The sequence below is a fragment of the Canis aureus genome, chromosome 21 (assembly GCF_053574225.1).
Source record: "Canis aureus isolate CA01 chromosome 21, VMU_Caureus_v.1.0, whole genome shotgun sequence".
NCBI lineage: Eukaryota > Metazoa > Chordata > Mammalia > Carnivora > Canidae > Canis > Canis aureus.
This window is the reverse complement of record NC_135631.1, coordinates 49,510,139-49,536,162: the sequence shown is the minus strand read 5'-3', so window position 1 is coordinate 49,536,162 and position 26,024 is coordinate 49,510,139. Positions and strand designations below refer to the sequence as shown.

Below are 26,024 nucleotides of genomic sequence, written 5' to 3'. Positions count from 1 at the left end.
GTTCAGTGATCGCAAGTTCTTTTCATTTCTGTTTGTCCTCTAAGCTCTTTATCTCTCCTTCTATTCTGAATGACAGCCTTACTGAATAAAGTATTCTTTGCTGCATAATTTTCTCATTTAGGACCCTGAATATATCATGCCAGCCCTTTCTGCCCTTCCAGGTCTCGGCAGATAGGTCTGCTGCCAGTCTAATATTTCCATCCTTGTAGGTTAAGGACCTCTTGGCCCGAGCTACTTTCAGGATTTTCTCTTTGTTTCTGAAATTTGCAAGCTTCACTATTGTATGTCAGAGTGTTGACCTATTTTTATTAATTTTGAGGGGGGTTCTCTGTGCCTCCTGGACTTGAATGCCTGTTTCCTTTCTGAGATTAGTGAAATTCTCAGCTACAATTCGCTCAAATATATCTTCTGCCCCACCTCCCTTTCCTCTTCCCCTGGATCCCAATTATTCCAATATTGTTTTACTTTATGGTATCACTTATTTCTCAAATTTTCCCCTCGGGATCCAGTTTAACTCTGTTTTTCTCAGCTTCTTCATTTTCCAACATTTTGTCTTCTGTATCATTAATTTTCTCTTCTTCCATTTATCCTAGCAGTTAGAGCCTCTACTTTTTTTTTAATATTTTATTTTATTTCTTCCTAATTTTTATTTATTTATGATAGTCACACACAGAGAGAGAGGCAGAGACATAGGCAGAGGGAGAAGCAGGCTCCATGCACTGGGAGCCCGACGTGGGATTCGATCCTGGGTCTCCAGGATCACGCCCTGGGCCAAAGGCAGGCGCCAAACCGCTGCGCCACCCAGGGATCCCTAGCCTCTACTTTTAACTGCATCTCATTAATAGCCTTTTAAATTTTGACTTGATTAGATTTAGTGCTTTCATTTTCCAGAAAGAGATTCTCTAGTCTATGTTTTTTTTCAAGGCCAACTAGTATCTTTATAATTGTTATTCTGAACTCTAGTTCCAACATCTTACTTATATCCATGCTGATTAGGTCTCTGGCATCAGTACTGCCTCTTGTTCTTTTTTGAGGTGAGTTTTTCTGTCTTGTCATTACTGGGAAAAGTGGTCGCTTTTCTATTTGTAGAGTTGTAGCTATTCTTCTCTTAGACCTCTGGTTGAGCTTGCAGGTGTTCCTGCCATGCTTTAATAGCTATCTGGCTGAATTCTGGGACCAGACAAAACTAAGGTTTCCCAATTTTGATTTTAAAAACCTCTAATGTTTCAAGGCTAAGTGTTGTAATGTATGAATATATATTTGGTTTGTCAGACTGTGAGATGATCAAGCATATGTAAATAAGAAAAGAAATACGTATAATTAAATATATGCATATATGTATATCTATATTTATATCTACATCTACATCTGTGTCTGTATTTATATGACCAAGGAGACAGGACTGGTGCTTTAAGATCAGCATTCTTCCCCAGTGTTGTTTCATTAGAGTCCCAGAAAATCAGACTCAAATCTTTACACTTTAATATATATTAAATACATACATAATTATATACTTGCATGATAATATATATTTATATAAATATATAAAATATATATTATGTATGACAATGGTTGATAGTGAGCTAGCTGTTTGAATACTCCTGAAGCATAGACACTGTGCAATAGGCAGCTAGGGTAGACTTTGTCAAGTCAGCCTAAGGAGACAGTGGGTCTCTGTTATGAACTGACTTATGTCCCCCCAAATTCATATGTTGAGGCCTGAACTCCTAATGTAACTATATGTGAAGATAGAGCCTTTAAAGAGGTAATTAAGTTTAAATGAGGTCTTCAGAGCAGAGCATTAATCCAATCAGACTGGCGTCTTTATAAGAAGAGGAAGAGACACCAGAAATGCATGTGCACAGAGAAATGGCCAAGTGAGGATATAGGGAGGAGGTGGCCATCTGAAGCCACAGAGAAAGGCCTTGGGAGAAACCAACCCTGCCAATACTTTGCTCTAGGACGTCTAGCTTTCAGAAGGCTAGAAGAGAGGAAATAAATGTCTGTTGTTTAAGTCACACTATCTGTTTTTTTTTTTTTTTTTTTTTTTTTTTTTTATGGAAGCCATGCTTACTAATATAGTCACCATGTTAGTCCTCATTGCTGCTCAGGAATAGAGGTGAAGCTTATTGACATATAAAGGCATATTTCAATGGATTCAACATACTAAGCTACTTTTTCAACATTAACAGATCAGACCTATGTATACAAGCTACCTACTGTGGACACCTGCCCCTGTGAAGTTCATGGTGGGTAAAGGCCCCACTGAAATCTCTGAGCCTCAACAAGTAAAACACTCACTTTTTGATTTAAACAAGTATTTCTTACCATGGCAAGTCTTGAGACTGAGGTTTTTGTGTGTGTGTGTGTGTGTGCGTGTGTGTTAGCATTTTTAAGTGTGATTTTTGATGTAAAGGTTAAAGTATTTTTTGTTTAACCCATTTATGCAATAAATCATACAATATATATTTGGCTGATAAAACAATAATACATCCTCATAATTATTTTGCTCATCTCTTTATAGCTCATTAGTTTCCTTATTTACTTTCATCCACAATTTCTTCAAATCTTGGATTATGTGTTTGATGTATGGGCAATTTCTATCTTCTTAAATGCTTGAGGATATCTGTCTTCCCTTGTCCTTACATATCTTTGACAGCTTATACAGTTGAAAATAAAATGTTTCCTTTAAATAATCATCTTGCCACGTTTAGTGCTGGGGAGGGAACATTCAAAGTTTCTTGGCTTTTGTTTTTTCCCAAGTATCCTGAAAGTTTCTCCTGCTTGTTTATAGGATTCTTCACTTTGAAAATTCTTCCAGATATAACAGTTCCAGAGGCTGCTGCATGGTGGATTATCATTTTTTCCTCCTTATTTATGTGCTTACTAAATTTTCTACCATGAATATATATGTGTATTTTATTATATAAACTCCAGATATCTGATACATGATTAGGACTTTCAGTATTAAGTCTAAGGTGTATTTTTAAAGATTGGAACAGGTTTTTATCCTTTAGTTCATTGGTAATTCTTATTTTTTTTTTGGAAATCCCTATCATCCCTAGATTTGATCTCTAGATCTTTTTTATTCTCTATATTCTTTTTTTTTTTTTAAAGATTTTATTTATTTATTCATGAGAGACACCGAGAGAGAGAAAGATTGAGAGAGAGGGAGAGAGAGAGAGTGAGAGGCACAGGCAGAGGGAGAAGCAGGCTCCATGCAGGGAGCCCGATGTGGGACTTCATCCCAGGTCTCCAGGAGACCAGGTCATCCAGGTCTCATGCCCGGGGCTGAAGGCGGTGCCAAACCGCTGAGCCACCCGGGCTGCCCTATTCTCTCTTTTCATCTCTTCTATTCTCGTTCTCTTATTTCACTGGGTTTTAGGTGATTTTTTTTAGTTTGTCTTCTAACTCAGTGATTCCATTCCTGTAGCCTCTAGGTCAGGCATCTGTACCAGCTGTTTAAAGGCATCCCATTATCTCCTAGCTGTCATTTCTTACAAAGTCATTCTCTTACAAAGTTTCAAAGATACAGTGTAATTTTGGATCATTTTGAGAACACAAGTGAAATTTTCTAGAATTTCATTCTGCTGATTACATTGAATTTATTCAGGAGTCAAACACTATGAGTTTGTTTCTCTTCATTTGAACTACAGAATACTTTTTAAAGATAATGAAAAACATCCTTCAATTCAAGAAATGCAACAGTTTCCTCACTTCAAATACCAATGGACTCTCCCTAGAAAAATCTATGCCAAACAGCCCAAGTGTTCATCAGTGGATGATGAAGGGATAAATAAAATGTGGTATATATATATAAATATTGCTCAGCCTTAGAAAGGAAAGAAATTCTGACACCTGCTATGACATGGACATTGAAAGACATTATAAGAAGTGAAATAAGCCAATCATAAAAGGACAAGTATTGAATTATTCCACTTATGTGAATGAGATACCTAGAGTAGTCAATTCATAAAGACAGTAAATCAGTAGTGGTTGCCAGGGACTGGGTGGGGGGCGGGGAGGAAAGTGGAGTTGTTATTTATATTTAGTGAGTACAGAGTTTCAGTTTGGGAGATGTTAAAGTTCTGGGGATGGATGGTGGTGAAGGTTGCAGGACAATGTATGTGAATGTAATTAATGATACTGAATTATATGCTTAAAAATGGCTAAGTGTGCTTAAAATGGTTAAAATGGTAAATTTTATGTTATATATATTTCAGCACAGTAAAAACTTCTTTAAAATTTTAAATGAAGTACACCAGCTGTTCTCTGTGAAATGGGATATTTTACTCAAATTTGTATTTTTATATACAGGCAGATTAAAATGAACAAACTTCAAAGGGGGGGTGGGGTGGGAATTACACCAAACTGCATTGGCAGCACACACATCACTTACTCGCTGGGGGTGTGGTAACCACTGAGTCCCCAGTGCTGTCAACCTGCTTTGCCTCTAGCTTTTCCCACTTCAAGTTTGGGGCATCCAGTGACATTGTAACCACCAGAAATTCCTTTGATATCTGTCCTGAGCACTTTCTTCATCTATGGTTTTAATTATAATCTTGTTTCTTAATATTGACCAAGTTTTTTGCTTTTTTTCCTGTTTATCATATGAATGGAGGTGGGGGGTGGGGTGGGGTAGAGCAGACTGCAGTGAGGGCTGACACCTGCTTCCTGCTGTGGAAAAGGAGGATCTGGCATTGGCTTTAGTCTGTCAACATCTGCCAGGAGATGTTCTTTCCCTTCACATCATGGGTTAAATTGTGACACTACACATTTTTAAGAAACTTTTAAGCCCAGTCCTGGGAAGAAAATGGAAGAGAGGAAAGGAAACATTCTTTTTTATTTGATGCAACTGCCTTTTTTTGTTAAAAAAATACTGATTTTAAAGTGGCAAAACAACTATGATGAAAACAAAATTTCACAACCTCACTATTTTGAGGACTCCTGTTGATTTAAAAAAAATCTGTTAGGGAATATAAATAGGAATAAAGGAAAGGAATCCATTGTTAGAAAATATAAACAAGTAAAATCCTCAAAGGTCACCACTATTATTCATTTCTTATTTCCTTTCTTGAAAATAATTCTGTATTTATCTAACAATAGTTAAAAAAATAAAAAAATTACATAAATGTGGTAATATTAAAAACACTGTTCTATGCCTTACTTTTTTTTTCACTTGATAAAACTTTCCCCATAATCACACTTGTATCCTCCTAATCTTCAACCCTTGGGATATACCATCCAGTCACCCAACTATGGACACGTTGGTTTTTCTTGTTGTAGCTTTTCCTACAATGCACCAATGGATATTATTGTACATATATCTCAAAGATATTTTGCAAATATACCTAAGAGAAATTTTGATAAATTTGTTATATATTGACAAACTGCCTCAAATAAAATGGACCCAATAGTGTACACATGCTTCTTCCACACCCTCATCATTTCTAAGAACTGTCAAACTTTTCATTAAAAAAATGACTTTATTTTTCTTTAAGAGCAATTTTAGGTTCACAGGAAACCTGAGCAGAAAGTAGAGAGAGCTCCCATATACCCCCTGAGAGCAGCATATACCCCCCTGCCCCTACACACACACACAAACTCCCCCATCATCAACATCTTCCATCTTTGTTACAATGTATGAACCTACATGCTTCCATCATTATCACCCAAAGTCCCTGGTTCACACTGGGGCTCACTCTTGGTGTGGGTTTGAACAAATGAATAATCTTTGTATCCACCATTACAGTATCATATGAAATAATTTCACTGTCCTCAAAATTCTTTGGGCCCCTTATATTCATTCCTCCCTCCACACAACCCCTGGCAACAACTTACCATTTTACTGTCTCTATGGTTTTACCTTTTCCAGAATGTCATATGTTTGGAATCCTACAATATATACAATTACAGATTGACTTCTTTCACTTAGCAATATGCATTTAAGATTCCTCGATGCCTTTCCATAGCTCGATAGCTCATAATAATATTCTATGGTCTGGATGTACCATACTTTTATTTATCCACTCACCTAATGAAAGATATCATGGTTACTTCCAAGTTTTGGCGATTATGAATAAAGCTGCTATAAACATCTGTGTGTAGGTTTTTGTATGGACTTAAGTTCTCAACTTTTTAAATAAACACCAAGGAGTGTGATCACTGGATCATATGGTAAAAGTATGTTTGGTTTTGTAAGAAACTACCAAACTGTCTTTCAAACTGGCTATCTCATTTGTCATGCCACCAGCAATGAATGAGAGTTCCTGTCACTCCATATCCTTGTCATCATTCAGTGTTGGCAGTGTCTGGATTTTAGCCACCCTAATAGGTGTGTAGTGGTATCTCTTTATTTGTATTTCCCTGTTGACATATGATATGGAGTACTTTTTCCAGGACATATTTGCCATCTGTATATCTTCTTTGGTCAGGTGTCTGTTCAGATCTTTTGCTCATTTTTAAATCGGGTTGCTTATTTTCTTATTGCTGATTTTAAGAGTTCTTTGTATATTTTGGCTAATAGTCCTTTATCTGATATATCTTTTCCAAATATTTTCTCCCAATGTGGTTGTCTTCACATTCTTCTGGTGGAGTGTCTTTTCATGTGTTCACTGGTGATTGTACTTTTTCCCCTAAAAACTGACTTCAGGTTCTTTGCCTGCTTTTAAAATGGTTTGTCTCTTCCTTAAACAATATAAATGAGTTCTATGTAAGTAAAGAAGTTAGCTTTTGCCTGATTGTTTTATCAGTTTCCTTTCTTCTTTCTATTTCCTACTTTTAACTTTTTAGAGTCTTTTCCATTCAGATTTTTAAAAAATATTTTATTTATTTATTTATTCATGAGAGACACACAGAGAGAGGGAGAGACATAGGCAGAGGGAGAAGCAGGCTCCCTGTGAAGCAGATTCCTTGCAGGGAGCCCTATGCGGGACTCAATCCCAGGACTCCAGGATCACTTGAGCCAAAGGCAGATGCTCAACCACTGAGCCACCCGGGTGCCTCCATTCAGATGTTTTTAAATGTATCTAATACAATGATTGGTACTTCTCCTTTATGGCTTTGAGTTTTGTGTTCTGATTAGAAAGAACTATTCCTCTCCAAGATTTTAAATTACGCATATTTTCTTATTAGAATTTTTATTTTTATGTAAGTATTGAAAACTTCTACCCATTTGTACATAAGGAATTAGGAATAATCAGGGGGGTTATATATATATATATATTACATATATTATATATATTTATATAATTAATATATGTATTATATAATTTGTTTAGCTGCCATAATAGCATATATGGTAAAATCTCTCTTTCCCACACTGATTTTAAATATTACCTTAACTGTTAATTGAAGTCCCCAATATCCTGGATCTATTTTCTTACTCTCTTCTTTTCCATTGTTCTATTAGTCTCTTTCTTCATTAACTATTATAATTATAACTTCATAGCACGTTTTAATTCCTGGCAAGCTAGTCTTTCTTTATAATTTTCATTTCCGAAAACCATTAAAATTTTTCTCACATATTTGTTCTGATGAAGCTAGGGTTACTCTGCTGTCAAAAGCATCCTATTTATATTTTAACTGTAGTTATGTTGAATTTATAAATTAATTTACAGAGAATTTATATAGTTTAAACACTGAGCTTCTGAAACAGGGACACAGTTCATTTTTGCATATATTCAAATCTTCTTTCAATAGTTCTAAATTTTTCATCAAATTGATCTTGCACATTTTTCTACTGTTGAGATATAATTGACATATAACATTGTGTGAGTTCAGCCTTTTTAGATTCCACAGATGAAATCATACAGTATTCTTCTTTGTCTCTGGCTCATTTTACTAGCATGATGTCTTTGAGGTCCATCTACGCTGTCACAAATGGTGGGATTTCCTGAATAGTATCTATCTATCTATCTATCTATCTATCTATCTATCTATCATATATCTATCTATCATCTATTTCATATCATCTTCATCCATTCATCCACTGACGGACACTTAGGTTGCTTCCATATTTTGGTTATTGTGAATAATGATGCAGGGAACATGTGAGAGCAGATAACTTTTTGAATCATCGTTTTGCACATTTCTTAGTAAGATATTTTATTTTTCTTGGTTAAAATGAAATCCTTTTTTTTTTCATTATGTTTTCTAATTGGTTTTTCTTTCTTTTAGTAGAGTTATTAATTCTTATACATTAGAGATAATTTATTTTTTCTAAGAGTTTCAATCAATTATTTTGGGTAATATAGTCAGGTCATTTATAAGTGATGACAATTTTGTTCCTCTTTCCAATATTGAATCTTCATTTCTTGCCTATGTTTTCTGGGGAGCCACTGGAAATGGTTTCATTAAAGTTGATAACAAGACGAAGAGATCACTATTAATACCCCTATTACTTAGCATTGCTCTGAAAGTACAAGCATTACTAAAAGAAAGAAATGTCAGATGATTTTTTTGTATCTATGGAGAGGATGATGTGATTTTCTACTCACATGGTTTATAGTAATAAAAACTTTCTGAATGTTGAGGTAACTTTACAACCTGGGTATAATGTTTTATTTTGATTTACATTTGAAATCTATTTGCCAATATTTAACTTAAGGATTTTATACTTACATTTATCAATAAGATTGACCTATGGTTTTCTGTTTTAGTGCTATCTTTGACAGTTCTAGTTTCAGTGCTGTGCTGGGAAAAGAAAATTATTTAGAAGATTTTTTCTTTCTTTTTGCTCTAGATTTATTTATACCTCAATTATTTGAAAGACCTCACCTATGAATTCATTCATTTTGCTTTGTTTTAGAAAGAACAAATACTTTTTAATTTGTCTACTCTAGGTCAAGCTCCTTAACTTTAATCCCTGGGAAGTCAACATTTGTATTTTGGTGCAGAAGAAAAACAAAAAGCTTTCTGTTTAAGAGGCCTGCATTTAATTTTCATGTCCTCCTATATCAGGGTCACTGGATATATTCATGTCTAGATTCATCTTTTTTCTAGATTTAGGTCTCTTATCTAGGTATTTACTACATGTTTCCTTCCATTAAGAACACTCTTGGTTTTATATAGGGTTGCCAAAGACTAGGGTATTTAATAAAGGGAAAGGTAGACATTAAACAGCACAAACCCTGACAAATTAGGTCTCTTTATCAGCAAAGAGTGATACTGGTGTTTTCTCTAACAGTGATAAGCTTTCTGGGATCATGAATCCTGTTCAGAAACTGATGATTGTCTGGGATTCACCCCCCCAGGGCATGCATGACCACACCCATATAACATCAGGGCTTTACAGCTATCCCAGCCCTAGTGAAAGAACACGGCTCTTACAAACATAGGATCTCTGGTTTCCACTAGTGATATGTGTCTAGGTATTTTCAAATGTAGCTTTTATGGAAAATCATGAGACTATGATTTAGCATTTTGTTTCCCACACCTCAGAAAGGAAGGATGCAAACCCCTATGCCAAAACAAAGGTGGTAGAGGAACCTTATCAGGAAATACCACTTCTAGACTCAAGACCTCAAAATTCCACTTTAGAATAAGCTCTGAATCTCTTCCCCTGAAACAGAACAAAATTTTTTAATGTTGGGCCACGATGGGATCCAAACTTTCAGGATACTTTTTTTTTTTTTTCAGGATACCTTTTTAAGAGGCATGATTTTAGATAGGACCTGAGTAAATTCTTTAGAGAAGAATGTTTGGTATGGCTAGGATTTCCTTTCCTCTTATTTCTCTTCTACAAAAATGGGTCCATCTAATATGTTACCTAAAATACAAATGCCTAAATATTCCCCTGCATTAGTCTAATCAAAACCTCAAGGGGTTTGTGCTGAAGATACAATAATATGCCCCTCCACTTGGGTAAAATAGTGTAGAAAAAAATAAATGTCTTGATCAGGAATCCTGGCCATGATTTGATCTCCATTTAGAAAGTCTTCCATCATATTCTGGGCCTGCTCATTCTTGTTCCTCCCAAAGTGCCCTATATGTTCACTCCCAGAGCACTTAGAATAGTCCTTTGGTATTGCCTGTTTTCTTGTTTGTCTCCCTACTACTCAACCCCATCCCAGGCTTCAAGAGGACAGTTATTTATTCTGTTCAGTTTTGTATGACTAGTGGTCAACACAGAGGAGCTCATTAATAAATAACTGAATAAATGAGCCATAGAATCCATAGGTTACATAAAGATGTACAAAAGAACTATGTTTTGAGCAGACTGCCAGGGTTGGGGAATTAGAGTGCTGCATGTATTAGGAGTGAGACAAAAGGTGACTATGGATTCTCAAATAGAAGAAATGATATGTCCATATCTAACCATAAAATTGGTGCAGGGGATCAAAAGGTTAAAAAAAACCTAACCACCAACTTCTCCCTAATCCCCTGAGAAACCCCTTTCCCAGTGCCCCTGGACTTTGTGGAATGGAGACAGACTTTAAAGTTACAATAGTGAGGAGATCTTGTAAAATACCCCCTTATAAAATCATTCTATAGCTCGCTAGTAAATGTCTGGGCAACACTGATCCTTTGCATGTAAATAAATAATGCGTGCAGTTATTAGCAGGAACACTCAAGTTTACATTTATTGTGTTTTGCCTGTAGCATTTGATTTATGGCTTCTACAAAGTTTTCTTAAGTTCACTCATAAAGAAAGGCTAACAGGCATATATATGAAGGGAAGAAATGAAAAATTAGAATACTGTACAGTCTAATTACTTCAGACTTCTTGCCCTTTTAGTCCTAGAGATTGAGTCCTAATCTTAGTCTTAGAAATGAGATTATTTCATTTAGAAGCTGATTTTCAGAATATTAGGGACTAAGTCTCAGAATTTCATCTCATCATAGGACTATTGACGAAGTTCTCTTTTAGTGCCTGGGTGGATAGGTACTGGTGGCATGCTACAAAAATAAATTATGGATGTGTTAGTGAGAAAAAAGACAAAACAAAATTAATTTACAAAAGTCTCCTACAGCTAGTATAAAATCCAAGTCATAAAATAAACATCATGTCACCTTCCCAAAATGTCATGGGGTCAGGTTTCCAGAATCAGAACTGGAAAAGAAAGCAGATGTAAGAACATGTTTGTAGGGCACAAGTCTGGTGAGATCACAAAATGTCCAATTCCAAATAAATCCTTACAAGGCCCTGTTTTCTTAAGATTTAAGGAAAATGGCTCTGAACTTGCCTCAAGTCCCTCTTTCACTGTGTAGAGGCAATTCTTTCATAGTACAACTCATTTAAGGAACTAAAATTATGAAAAAGTAGCCTTTTGGGAAGTGCTGCCATCCCAAGATTTGCTCAAGGCTGTCTATGCCCGGGGGATTGTGAGAACCTCTGCTGGGTCCCTCATGGATCCAATGCCAGGGCCACCCCAGCAGAGCAGTGCCATCCATCCCAGTTAACAAGAAGGATAAACTCTTTACTCTTCCATTAATTTGGGGAGTACTTCTGGACACATTTGGTGGTGAAGTTAAGACTCTATAGAACTGACGGGATGAGCACTGGGTGTTATTTTGTATGTTGGCAAATTGAACACCAATAAAAAATAAATTTATTATATAAAAAATAAAGATACAGCAACTAAAAAAAAAAAAAAAGAACATACAGGATAAAGGGGATCCTTTGGTAAACTGAGAGACCTTCACCCTCAAACTGAGGACATATTGCAATCGATGCTTATCGAGAATGACTTCAATCAGCAACTAGTCTTCCACTTAATCTCTGCCAAACGTAAACCACAAGACTATTTTATTCTTTTCTGTGAAGTTGATCAAATTATCAGTTTACGTCTAACAATTCTTGACAGTTGATCTCCTCATTCACTAGCCTGTGAGTTAATTTTGCAACTTATCTGGCCAGAGTGTTTTCCAGGAGGTTTGTTACTTTAAGGTAGCTAGCCTATGGTTATTTTTAATAATTTAAAATACTTTCCCCAATAGTCTGCTTTTAAAATTCCCAACACAAATATTACTAGAACCAAGTTTAATGACTTAGAGTTTGGGGGCTATTATTCACCTATTTGTCCATTGCAGGAGACCCAGACTGTTTGTGGAGGAAAAATCTCAATTTCATCTATTTTATTTTTTATTTTATTTATAAAGATTTCATTTATTTATTTTAGTGAGAGAGATCTGAAGCAGAGAGAGGAGCAGAAGGGGAAAGACGGAGGGAGAGGGACAAGCAGACTCCATGTATCCAGCTTCCAGAGCCTGGAGCCAGATGAGGAGCTCAATCTCAGGACCCTTAGATTATGACCTCAGCTGAAACCAAGAGACAGCCACTTAACCGACTAGCCACCTACACAGGTGCCCCATCAATCTGATCTTATTTTAGAGTACTAACTTAACCTACATTCTCAGGAAAATGTCCTATTCACTTGATTTTTTTTTTCAAATAGGAGAATGTGAACTCTATCTCTGCTAAAGGGTTGACAAAGCAAATGAATCTGTGAACATGAACTTATGGAAAGATATTTCACATTTTGGCAGAGAACTTTGATCTTTCTGCTGTTCAATTATCATCAAAAACTTGCTTGCAGAGACACTGGATCAAAGTGGTGGAAGAAGGAGCAGAAATGGATTATGTTCACTTCCAATATCTCATTGAAAAAGCTAGAAAATTATATATATATAATAAGGTATATATGTATATACCTGAAGGAAAAGCTGGAAAATTCACAGTGCTGAGCTAAAACAATTTACCTGCCCCATCTTTTGGCAAATTGTAGGTTTGGAGAGATTTCTGTCCTTTGATGTATAAATAAGGAGATGGAAAAAATATCATGAGGCTTAGAAGAGAGACTGATGCACAAGAGAAAGGTGGCAAAAATGCTGAAAGAGCTTACTTTGAACATGATTTTCTATAGAAAATATAAGTAAAATATAAAACATATGGTAGATGCTCCCAATAAGATACAAACAGTATGAAAAACAAAGTGCAGGGTGATATATGTCATATGTTCTTCAGACCTAACACAATTTAGGTCTCCTTTCTTGTCAGGCCTGTGGCACTTTATAACCCCACACCTCTGCACTTGCTGTCCTCAAGGTGCCTTACCTCAATCCCAGGCTTCTCAAATCCCATTCATGCTGCCCACACGCTCCCTCCTCTGAAAGCCTTCTCAGCCGCTGCAGGCACCTCCTCACTGATTTCTCTACACACCAGCCCAATGGGTTTTCACACGCGAGCACCAGACATTTCAAGTAGTATTTATAACTCACAATAGAATAACCATGAGTTCTCAAGGCCAGGACTTGTATTTCATTGATTTCTATACCCCTTACTCATCATAGTTTCTGACATACAATTAGTATATACAACGAAGAATAATAAAAAAATGAGATCCTCTGAAAGGTAAGGATAGGTGACAACCTCTTTTTATCACTAGGTCCTCAATGATTGTTAGTAGGAGAAAAACAAAGGATAAGGGGGAATGAGGAAATGAGAAAAATAATGAAAACATATTGTGCTCAAAACACTGAAGGGCTGATTATATACTAAAGGGGCACTTGACATCTTTTCCTCCTTTTCAAAGAATTATATGTTTAGCATATTGCCACAGAATAACTCATTGACCCTTGGGACATGCCATAATGGCCAATGGCAGCCATCTTTCCGTAAGAGATTAGTGCAGTACGAGAAATCCTCCACTGAAAAATGGATAAAATGGATACTTCAAAGTTTATTGGCAAATTGATTTTGGAAAACTTGAATAGCGTTTCCCCTTAGAAACAGTGTGCAGAAGTCCTTAAACCAGACTGCAAACACTTATTTCGCCCAGAAGGCTGCTAGATTATATCAGTAACTAAACTGAGATTTTTTTCAGCTCCATCACCAGATAGCCAAATGGTTATGTAACCAAAATGGCACTTCCTGCCTGTCTCACAGATGTGCTGTGAATCAACTAAAATAAGGCAAGTGAAACTCTCCGAAGAGTGCACCAGGCTGTAATAGCCACTAGCTTAGCTATTATAAAACCCAACTGCACTTCTGCAGGAAAATGCATACTCCCTCTGCGGATGACTCCAACATGGCAGTGCGAGGACTCCTCTCCGTTCCTGGCATCATTTGGCCTTATGATCTGGTGCTCACATGTGTGGGGATTAGGAACAGAAACAACAGTTGTCTGTGGAACATACATAAAAGGTCAACCCAAGTGTCTACTGATTTATAGGAGAAAGTCATTAAGGGGATGATCATGAGGATGACAGCATTTCAAAAGTACGTCAAGCTATCCGAGATTTAAGTATAAGCAACGCTGGCACAGGTGGGATAACAACGATGAGGTTGGGGCTGACTCAGATTCAATGCAATCTCCTGACCTTTCCTGTCAAACAGTAGCTTGAAGCACTTCCCATGCTGTTTCCTCTTCTCAGACAGCCCTTGCTTTTTGTTGGCAGCTCCTGGAAAGCCTGTTTGTTGACAGTTTATCCCACTTCGTAAAGCTTGTCTACTGTGCAATCCAGGCAGTTTTCCAAGTAGTTGGCACCTTGTTCCAGGTGGTTGGCACCTCTTAGGCTTACACTGCATACCTCTGTGATGATATGTATTGCATTTTGCATTGGTCTGAGAAGCAGATTATATCTGGAGTCCCCAGTAGGCTGAGTACAGAAAAGCCAAATGCTCCAGAGAGTCCTCTCTAAAAAAGGAATCCTAAAGATTTCAGGGCTGCCCAAGCTCACACACAGTACCACTCCAGGCAGAAACAGGTGAAGAACTCTCCTCCCCCATTCCAGTCTTGAGTCAAAAAGGCTTGTCCATCAATGGGCAAGCCCATCCTGGCTGAGAAATCAGTGTGTCTGGAGAGAAGCTGCCTCATTGCATGACATGCTGTGCCTGCGTCTGTAAGGCTTTTCCTGAGTCAGCTTCCTCCACTTCCACCCTCCTTTCTTCTCTCCTGTGTGTTCAGGGTCTCTCTGCTTTATCTACCTTGTGTCTGGTTCAGCCCCAGCTCCAGCTTTGCCACCTTGGATTTAGCTGACGCTCCTTGCCTTGACAATTGGCTACTTATATCAGGGCCTCTTTGGCTTTTCCAGGTACCCTCTTTTGAGAATTCCCCACATGTGATGGGCCCAGAGAGCAGAGTTTGGCACTCTGGGAATACTTCTCTAAATCACCACACTTATGTTTCTGTCTTACCCAGTAAAGTGACAGACATCACTCTCCAGTCTGTCTGGCTACTGCAGGAAAAAATGGTACAACCAGTCAGAAATGCAGACGGTCCCTCTCTCTCCCTGCCCTTGCCTCCTGCTATATGTCATCTGACAGGAAGCCCTGGACCTCCTCTCTGGCCAGAATCCAGTTCTGCACCAGCTCTATGGATGGAGGCAGCCCAGCCCATGGCTCCAAGGCCTGCTTATCTTGCTTATACCACCAAGGACTCAAGTCATTCATCTTCCACACCCTGAAGAACTGACTTATGAACCAGCAAACCCAAGTCTTTAGAGGCAAAGTTCTTTCTTTCTTTTTTTTTTTTGAGGCAAAGTTCTTTCCAAATAATTCATATTTTATTTCAAATTTTCCTGCGGGAGCCCAATGTGGGGTTTGAACTCACAATCCTCAGATCAAGACCTGAGCAAAAATCAAGAATCCAATGCTTGGCTGACTGAGCCATCCAGGCTCTTTCTTTTTTACACGGAAGAAACCAAATCTTTTTTACTTACATCACCCTGACAAAGTCCTTACTGGTTTTTGGTCAGCCTCCCCCACTGAGAAATCTTTAATTTATGTGAAAAGGAAGTGGAATGCCACTTGATAGCAGATTTCAGCTAATCAGATGTATTGAAAATGAAGGTAAGAAACACCACAAAGATGCAAACTAGACTGTAATTTAGGAAAAGGCAGCATCTATTATTGGAGTACTGAGCAAAACCAGAGAGGAACAAACAAAAGATGTGTCTTAAATCCTTGGTCTGCAACTGTGAGCAAGCTCAGGTACACTTAGGCACTGCAGGCAGTTTCCTCATTCATATAAAGGAAAAAAGGACCAGCGATTATAGTCTTTTCTAGGTCTACTATTTCATTATTCTATAACCAAAATCAGTCTGAGTTTACAAATTTCTATTCCATAAACTTATTTATAAGCCTAAAAAGAAATTAAAACGTATGAAAATATAAATACTTAAGACCAAGGAATTTTAAAAAAATACGTTCTAAAGGAACATTTGTTATTCACTGCTATTAAGCATGAATCTATTACGAACATCTCACTATTGAAGTCTAACATTTCTCAAACAAAAAGTGATGCAATTTTAATAAGTTTGCCTTTGGATCCCATTCCTTTTCACTATTTTGAGATGCATTTCTATCTACTTATCATAATCTACCACTATATCCCCATATGTGTGTACACACACATACACACATACACACACACACAAAATGGGAAAGCCAAGAAATACCAGGGTTAGGTCTGACCAAAGAGGAAGAAATGGGACTTACAGGAGCTGCAGAGTTTTTGACTGTGACACTGGGGGTGGTGGCTCGGAGGGCTCCACTCACACCATGGTAGTATTTGAAGCAGATCTTAGTTTCAGCTGAAAAACAAAAATTGCACGGTACTGAGAAGCAGAGTAGAACCCACAAAGATACAACCATTTCCAGAGGGACACCCCAGGAACTGCCATGTAGTTCCTCCTATGAGGCAGGCAGGCCACATCTGATGATGCTTATTCAACTTGTGGCTCCTTGGACAGATCTGACATCTTTCTAAATATCTGTCATCAAAAATTGGTCTTTGTACCCAAGTGAAATCCATTATTCCAACTTCTTGGAATGGAATAATTCTCAGCATCCATCCTATCCCATTAGAGGTTATTTGTTTTAAACCCTTAATTCTAAGATTCTAGGTGGTTTGATGCCTACCACCAGTCCACCAGTTCTGTAATTTTTGGTTATTTAATTGTGATTAGTGGTTTGTATCTTGGCAATTTGGAGGAGGACTTTGAGAAGTTACTGAAATACATGGATGGGAGGCATATTTTATATTTTCTAAACCAAGATACACATCAACGATAAACTCTTTGCATCATAGTTTGCTTTTCTTCAAAATACTGTCTATGTAAATAGAAAAGATATGGTCTTGGGGGCCTACGCTGCCTGAGTTTGCATTTCAACTGCATTATTGACAATCTGTGAGACACAAGCAAGTCCCTTAACTTCCCTCAACTCATGTTCCTTGTAAAATAAATAGAACTAACGATAGTACCTACCTCACAAGGTATTGGACAAGTAAATAAAAGTTCTTAAAGTGCAAATAGTGCATGATGAGCATGATGACTAAAGACAAAATCTGTGGCCAACCTGAGTCTAGTTCATTTGAAGGTGACCTGCTTTTCCCAATTTACTGTTTGTAGGATTTTTCCTTTAAATTTGAAAAATTTGCCGGGCTACGTGTTAGCCCTTTGTATTAATTTTGTTTGCAACAACATGAGAAATCTCCACTTTGAGATCCTGTTTCTCAAATCTGGGAATTTGTCATCATTGATAATGTTTCAAAAAATAATGTCCACAATTTTCTTAGTGTGTATTTTAGATATGCTCTTTACAGAAAATATAGACAATGAGAAAAGTATAAAAAAATTTTCCGTGACTGTTCTTATGCACATATAAGATTATAAGCTTTAATACTATATGTAATACAGTAAAATAATAATGTAATAAAACTGCATTTTAAAAATTAGCATTAAACAAACAGGTTCAACTATCAAACCTTTGTTGACAACATTCTTTGCATTGAATTGATTTGTAATTTTAAGTGTTCCTGTAATTTTGAAAATTTGGGCTGTTCCCTAAAAATGAATGACTTTTTGAAAATTATGTGGAGTTCAAGTTTGCTCCCTAGGATAATGGAGCAAAACATGATGGTTACCCACCCAATATCCATTCTCCCTTTCCTCCTTAATGACAAAATCTCAATTTTATTTTGGGTGGCAATGTCCAACTAAAATACTATGTTTTGGAGCCTCCCTTGCAGATAACATTTTTGTTGTTTTCTATTGTTACTTTGGGGTTTCTGTTATCTGTAAACTTTATTATATGTAGAAAGGCTTCTTGACATAGAAAATATGAGTATTGCAATATTATTCTTTAGAAGATGTGAATATTTTAAGGATTCTCCCTTTTTGTGGCCAATCTGCTTTCCAAAATGCACTTTACACTTTCATGAGAAAATGTAGCTCTGACCATTTAATGGAACCCTTGTTAATATTAAGCATTATCAACTAAATATAAGCTTAAAATAATATTTGACTTTTATTCCATGTATTTGATTAATAGTGAGATTAAACATTTTTTCATCAAATTTTAATTAGCCATTTGTATTTACTCTTTCTTATCCATTGAACCATACTTGTCATGATTTCCCACTGCCTGGATGAAACCTGAGTGCCCACCTTTTAGTGGATATGTTTTTAATTCAGATATGTCAACACTTTCCATTTCCCTTCTTGAGTTATTCTTTCCCTGTGATGATTTTGCATTATTGTTGATTGCCTTTAAGGTCTTGGTGGACAATCTTACAACCTAGTTCTGCATTCCCCAAGGCACCTGACAGTTGTCTGCACATAGTTAGGTATACACATCCAGATCCACTATTGCTTCAGCCTGGAAGGCAAATGTCTTATAGGTTAGGGATCATGGAGGGACACTGAATAAAGCAGTGAGCCTATATAACTGGGCAACCTCACTGAGCCTGTGCAATTCAAGTAACTCTGTCTGTAGGTGCCAGTGACATTAGCAAGGAGGGGCCAATGATCTCACCTCAAGCACAGTTGGATGGAAGGAAATTTTAGATAATGGGCATTCTGAACAGGCACTACTAGCTTCCCTTTCAAATAAAATTATTCCAATGCCTTTAAGTAAGAATGATCAGGGTAGGTAAGAACCATATGATCCTCTCAGAAAAAGCATTTGACAAAATAGAGCATGCATTCCTGATAAAAATCTTCAAAGTAGGGATAGATAGAACATACTTCATCAGCATAAAGTCCATATATGAAAGACTCAAGGCTAATATCACCTTCAAAGTGGAAAAACTGAGAGCTTTTCCTCTACAGTCAGGAAAAAGACAGGGATGTCCACTCTCACCATTACATTTAACACAATACTGGAAGTCTTAGCCTCAGCAATCAGACAACAAAAAGAAATAAGGCAACCATATTGACAGGGAGAAGTCAAACTTCCACTCTTTGCAAATGACACAATACTCTATGTAGAAAACCTGGAAGACATCACCCCTCCATTGCTAAACCTAATACAGGAATTCAGCAAAGTTGTAGGATATAAAATCAATGTACAGAAATCTGTTGCATTTCTATACACCTATAATGAAACACCAGAAAGAGAAATCAAGGAATTGATCCCATTTACAATTGCACCAAAACACATAAAATACCTAGAAATAAATCTAACTAAAGAAGTAAAATATCTGTACTCTGAAAACTATAGAATACTTGTGAAAGAATTTGAAGAGGACACAAAGAAATGGAAAAGCATTCCATGCTCATGGATCAGAAGAACAAACATTGTTAAAATGTCTATATTACCCAAAACAATCTACATATTTAATGCAATCCTTTTAAAAATACCACCAACATTTTTCACAGAGCTAGAATGAACAATCCCAAAATTGGCACGGAACTACAAAAGACCCCAAGCAGCCAAAGCAATCCTGAAAAAAGAAAAGCAAAACCAGAGACATTATGATTCTGGACTTTGAGCTATATTATAAAGCTCTAGTCATCAAGACAGTATGGTACTGGCACAAAATCAGACACACAGATCAGTGAAACAATAGAAAATCCAGGAGTGGATTTAATCTTTGACAAAGTAGGAAAGAATACCCAGTGGAAGACAGATAGTCTCTTCAACAAATATGTTGAGAAAACTGGACAGCAATATGCAGAAGAATAAAACTGGACCACTTTCTTACACCATACACAAAAATAAATTCACAATGGATGAAAGACCTAAATGTGAGACAGAAATCTATCAAAATCCTAGAGGAGGACACAAGCAACTTTTTTGACCTCGGCAGTAGCAATGTCTTACTAGACACATCATCAGAGGAAAGGGAAACAAAAACAAAAATGAACTATCAGGACTTCACACCAAAATAAAAAGTTTCTTCACAGTGAAGGAAACAACAAAACTAAAAGGCAACATATCAAATGGGAGAAGATACTTGGGTTAGTATCTGATAAAGGGTTAGTTCCAAAATCTATAAAGAACTTATCAAACGCAACACCCCCAAAGTAAACCATCCAATTAAGAAATGGGCAGAAGACATGAATAGAACATTTTTCCAAGGAAGATATAGACATGGCTAACAGACTCATGAAAAGATGCTCAACATCACTCATTATCAGGGAAATACAAAACAAAACCAAGATGAAATACCAATTCATACCTGTCAGAATGGCTAAAATTGAGGATGTGGAGAAAGGGGAATCCTCTTACACTGTCGGTGGGAATACAAACTGATGCAGCCACTCTGGGGGACAGTATGAAGGTTCCTCAGAAAGTTGAAAATAGAACTACTCTATGATCCAGCAATTGCACTACTAGGTATTTACCCAAAGGATGCAAAAATACAGATACAAAGGGGTACATGCACTCCGATGTTTATAGCAGCATTATCAACAATAGCTAAACTATGGAAAGAGCCCAAATGTCCATTGCCTGATGAATGGATAAATAAAATATAGTGTATATATATATGTGTATATATATACAATGTGATATTACTCAGCCATCAAAAAGAATGAAATCTTGCCATTTGCAACAAAATGGATGGAGCTAGAGTATTATGCTAAGTGAAATAGGTCAGTAGGAGAAAGACACATATGGCTTGATCTCACTCATGAGGAATTTAAGACAGAAAATAGATGAACATATGGGAAGGGGGAAAAGAAGAAAAAAAAGAGAGAGGAAACAAACCATAAGTGACTCTTAACAATAGAGAATGAACTGATTTGATAGAGGGAGGTGGGTGAGGGATGGGCTAGATGGCTATTAAAGAGGGCACTTGTGATAAGCACTGGGTATTGTATGTAAAGTGATGAATCCCTGAATTCTGCTCCAGAAACCAATATTGCACTATATGTAAACTAACAAAATTTAAATTAAAAAAACATTGATGAGAGAAACTCAGGGTGCACAAAAAATGGAAAGACATTCTCTGCTCATGAATTGGAAGAATATTGTTAAAATGTATATACTACCCAAAGCAATCCATACATTTAATGCAATCCATGTCAAAATACCAATAGCATTTGTCACAGAACTAGAGCAAAAGATTCTAAAATTTGTATGAAACCACACACACACAAAAACCCAAATAGCCAAAGCAATCTTGAAAAAGAAAAGCAAAGTTGGAAGAAGCACAATTCCAGACTTCAAGTTATATTGCAACGTTGTAGTCATCAAAACAATATGGTACTGGCACAAAAATAGACACAGAGTTCAATGGAACAGAAAAGGAAACCCAGAAATTAATCTTCAACCATATGGTCAATTAACTTTCAACAAAGTAGGAAAGAATATTCAACGGAAAAGGACAGTCTCTTCAACAAATTGTATTGGGAAAACTGGACAGCAATATACAACGAAAGAAATTGGATCGCTTTCTTACACCACACACAAAAATAAATTCAAAATGGATTAAAGACATAAATGTTATACCTGAAACAAACAAACAAACAAACAAACAAACAAACAAACAAGGCCCAGAAGAGAACACAGACAGTAACTTCCATGACATCAGACATAGCAACTTTTTTGCAGATATGTCTCCTGAGATGAGGCAAATAAAACCAAATATAAACTATTGAGACTTCATCAAAATAAAAAGCTTCTGCACAGTGAAGGAAACAATCAACAAAAAGTAGAAAGCAACCTACAGAATAGGAGAAGATATTTGCCAATGACACATCTTATAAAAGATTAGTATCCAAAGAACTAATAAAACTCAACACCCAAAATACAAAGAATCCAATTAAAAACTGGGCAGAAGACATGAACAGACATTCTCTAAAGAAGATATCCAGATGGCCAACAGACATGAAAAGATGTTCATCATCACTTACCATCAGGGAAATGCAAATTAAAACTACAATGAGCTATCATTTCACACTGGTCAGAATGGCTAAAATCAACAACATAAGAAACGACAGGTGTTAGCAAGGATGTGGAGAAAAAGGAGCCCTCATGCACTATTTGTGGGGATTCAAAGGGGTATGGCCACTGTAGAAAACAGTATGGAGATTCCTCAAAAAGTTAAAAATAGAAACACCCTGCAATCCCGAAATTTCCCTACTGAGTATTTACTGAAAAAATACAAAAACACTGGGCAGCCTTGGTGGTTCAGCGGTTTAGTGCCTCCTTCAGCCCAGGGTGTGATCCTGGAGACCCAGGATGGAGTCCCACGTCAGGCTCCCTGCATGGAGCCTGCTTCTCCCTCTGTCTGTGTCTCTGCCTCTCTCTGTGTGTCTCTCATGAATAAATAAATAAAATCTTAAAAAAAAAAACAAAAACAGGGGATCCCTCGGTGGCTCAGCGGTTTAGCGCCTACCTTCGGCCCAGGGCGCGATCCTGGAGTCACGGGATCGAGTCCCACATCGGGCTCCCTGCATGGAGTCTGCTTCTCCCTCTGCCTGTGTCTCCACCTCTCTCTCTATGTGTCTATCATGAATAAATAAATAAATCTTAAAAAAAAACCAAAAACACTAATTCAAAGAGATACATGCACTCTTATGTCTAGAGCAGTGTTATTTCCGATAGCCAAATTATGGAAGAAGCCCAGGTGTCCATCAATTAATGAATGGATAAAGAAGATGTGGTGTGTGTGTATAATGGAAATTTATTCAGACATAAAAAGAATGAAATCTTGCCAATTGCAACAATGTTGATGGAACTTGAGGGTATTATGCTAAGTGAAAGAAGTCAATCAGAGGAAGACAAATACCATATGATCTCACTCATATGTGGAATGTAAGAAAAAAAAGAAGGGGAAAAAGTCAGAGACAAATCAAGAAACAGACTTTTAGTTAAAGAGAACAAACTGATGGGTACTGAGGGGGAAGTGGGTGGAAGAATGGGTTAAATGGGTGACGGGGATTAAGGTGTGCACTTGTCTGATGATCACAGGATGATGTATGGAATTGTTGAATCACTAGATTGTACACCCACAACTAATATAACACTGTATGGCTAACTAACTGGAATTAAAATTAAAACTTAAAAAAAGAAAATTAAACTAAAACTTAAAAAAATAGAACTACCATAGGATCTGGCAATCCTACTGGGTATTTATCCAAAAGAACCAAAATCAGGATCTTGAAGAGATATTTGCACTTCCATGTTCACTGGACCACTATTCACAATAGCCAGGATGTGGAAACAACCTAAAGGTCCATGAATGGATGAATAAAGAAAATATGGTATATATAACTATATAACTATATAACTATATAACTATATATATATATATATATATATATGTATATATATCTTCAAAAAGAAGGTCTTCAAAAAGAAGGAAACCTAAAATATGCAACAACATGGATGAAACTTGAGGGCATTATGCTAGGTGAAATAAGTCAGTCACAGGACAAATACTGTCTGATTCCACTGCTACGTGGTATCTAAAATAGTCAAATCATTGAAGCAGAGAGTAGAATTATGGTTTCCAGAGGCTGTCAGGGAGAGGGAAATAGGGAATTGAAAAATCAATGGTGTAAACTGTCAGTTACACAAGATAAGTAAGTTCTAAGTTGTATTAAATTATTCCTATAGTTATCAATACTATATTGTGCTGGTAATATCTGGTAAGTGGGTGTATCTCATGTTAAATGTGTTTACTACAACAGAATAAAAGTAAAAATAGTAAAAATAGAAAAATAAAAGTTATAACAAACTGGTCTTAACAGTTAATTAGCATTTAACATGTACCAGATCATAGTCATGTCATTTTGTAATTTTGATTCTCACAAAATACCTACAAAGTGTAGGAATTATTATTAATCTTTTTTTAAGTGCTTAGTACAATGCTTGGCATATAATAAGGCCTCAACAAATGTCATCTATCATTCTTTTTTTTTTACATCTAAAAGCAATGAGGCCAAAATGTGAAGCTAATTATACAAGGTCACACAATGGTTAGTTCATGGAATCTGGGATTTTAGTAAACATATTAACTTTCCATTTTGATTTGTCTTTTAAAAACTTGTAATAAGTCAAGATTGTTGACAATCTTGTAGGCAATAGCAAACTTACACTTCCAGTAACAAAGTACTAGGTAATGCAGAAAACATCTAGTAAGGCTGGAAAGATATAGACATAAGTCTTCCAGAAGTAAGAGTGCCAGATAAAATATAGGATACTCAATTAAATTTGAGTTTCAGATAAACAGAGGATACATTTTAGTATAAGTCTGTTACAATTATTACATGGAACAGACTTATACTAGAAAAGATATTCATTGTTTACTTCAAATTTAAATTTAGGAAGGTAGTCTTGGGATATTTTCCCTCTAAAATTGGAAATCCTAGCCTGAAGTCATCAGGACAATGGGAATACCGAGGACGACAAGATTCAGAGAAAGAAAACTATAGATGGGCCTAGGATTTGGGGTTGCTGTTTCCCTAGTTGGTGCTGGGGGTTATGCTGATTCTAAAAAATGCAGCTGAGAAACTGAAAAAAGTGAAAAGAACTCCTTTCAGACTTGTAGGGCTAAGGGGATCAAATTAAGGATTTAGAAACTGCCAAAGAGGAGGACTCTGGTAAATCCTTCATGATTCAAGTTGGAACTCTGAACAGCAGAAAAGATCTGCTGTTGAGAATATACCTGCTCTTGCCCTTCAAATCATTTCAAGTCTTGAAATTCAATTGAGCTTATTCTGGATTGCTAGAATATCACCCAGAAGGAAATGTAAATCCTCTTAGGAGGGAAAGAACATCATTCTAAGTCTCAAATTATTTCTACAAATTTTCATTTACAATGTCTAGTTCTCAATGAAAATGGTCCAGGCACACTAAGCAACGTACAAAATACCAATAAAAAAGTGGGCTTTATAAGTTAACTCATATGGCTTCTAGATATGGGTGTTACCAGACACAAGCTTTATTGAACATATACTGAAAACGTTCAAGGAAATAAAAGACAAGATTGAAAATATCAACAAAGAATGAAGCCTATAAAAATGAACCAAACGGAAATTCTGGATCTAAAAAACTACAATTTTGAAATAGTGTACTCAATAGATGGATTTTAAAGTAGATTACACAAAACACATGAGCATATTTAGGGAACTGGAATATAGGTCAGGAAAAATTTCAGAATGAAGCACGCAGAGAAAAAAGGTATAAAATATAAAAGAGAAGAAACATATGGGATACTAGGGGGTGGTCTAAAATATGTATAAATTGAAATCCAAAAGGAGAGGAGAGAGACAATGGTGTTAAAGCCAAAAATTCTCCAAAAGTGAAAATTTTCCAAAAAGTTCCAAAAGTTATAAAAAACATCTAGCGATAGATTCAAGAAACTCTATGAATCCAAAAAGAACACAGCACACAGACATCACTGTAAAACTTTGAAAAAGAATAGAAAAATCACATCTCCAACCAATGAAATTAAGAGCTAGATTATCTTCATAGGAACAACAATTTGACAGAGGACTATTCAGTATCAACAGAAACCACAGAAAACAAAGGAATGACAGCTTTACTGTGTTAAAATATAACTGTTATGTAGAATTCTGCAACCCAGAAAAATATTCTTTAAGAATAAGGTGATTATTCCCATTGCTGTCTGGACATTGCACAGATTGCCAGCACCATGAATATCTGAACTTCATAGCAAATTTTTAGCTATCCATATGTTACAATGTCTGCAAAGCAGAAATGCCCAAATCTTATGAATCAAAATATGATCAGAGTTGGTGACTGAGAAAGACACTTGGACCAGCACAGAAGTAAAATGCCTTCCTTTGTGAACCACTTATTTGTGCAGAAAGAAACAAATTAC

General features: G+C 36.5%; 1 protein-coding gene across 4 annotated transcripts in view; it reads right to left on the bottom strand.

The window, feature by feature from the left end:
* Window positions 1-26,024, bottom strand: part of HECW1 (HECT, C2 and WW domain containing E3 ubiquitin protein ligase 1) — a 441,131-nt gene that overhangs the window by 181,266 nt on the left and 233,841 nt on the right. For all 4 annotated transcript variants that reach the window (XM_077864126.1, XM_077864125.1, XM_077864127.1 and 1 more), the window contains exon 5: window positions 16,442-16,536. In XM_077864126.1, coding sequence (XP_077720252.1) covers window positions 16,442-16,536 — 95 coding nt within the window. The remainder of the gene's footprint in view (window positions 1-16,441; window positions 16,537-26,024) is intronic.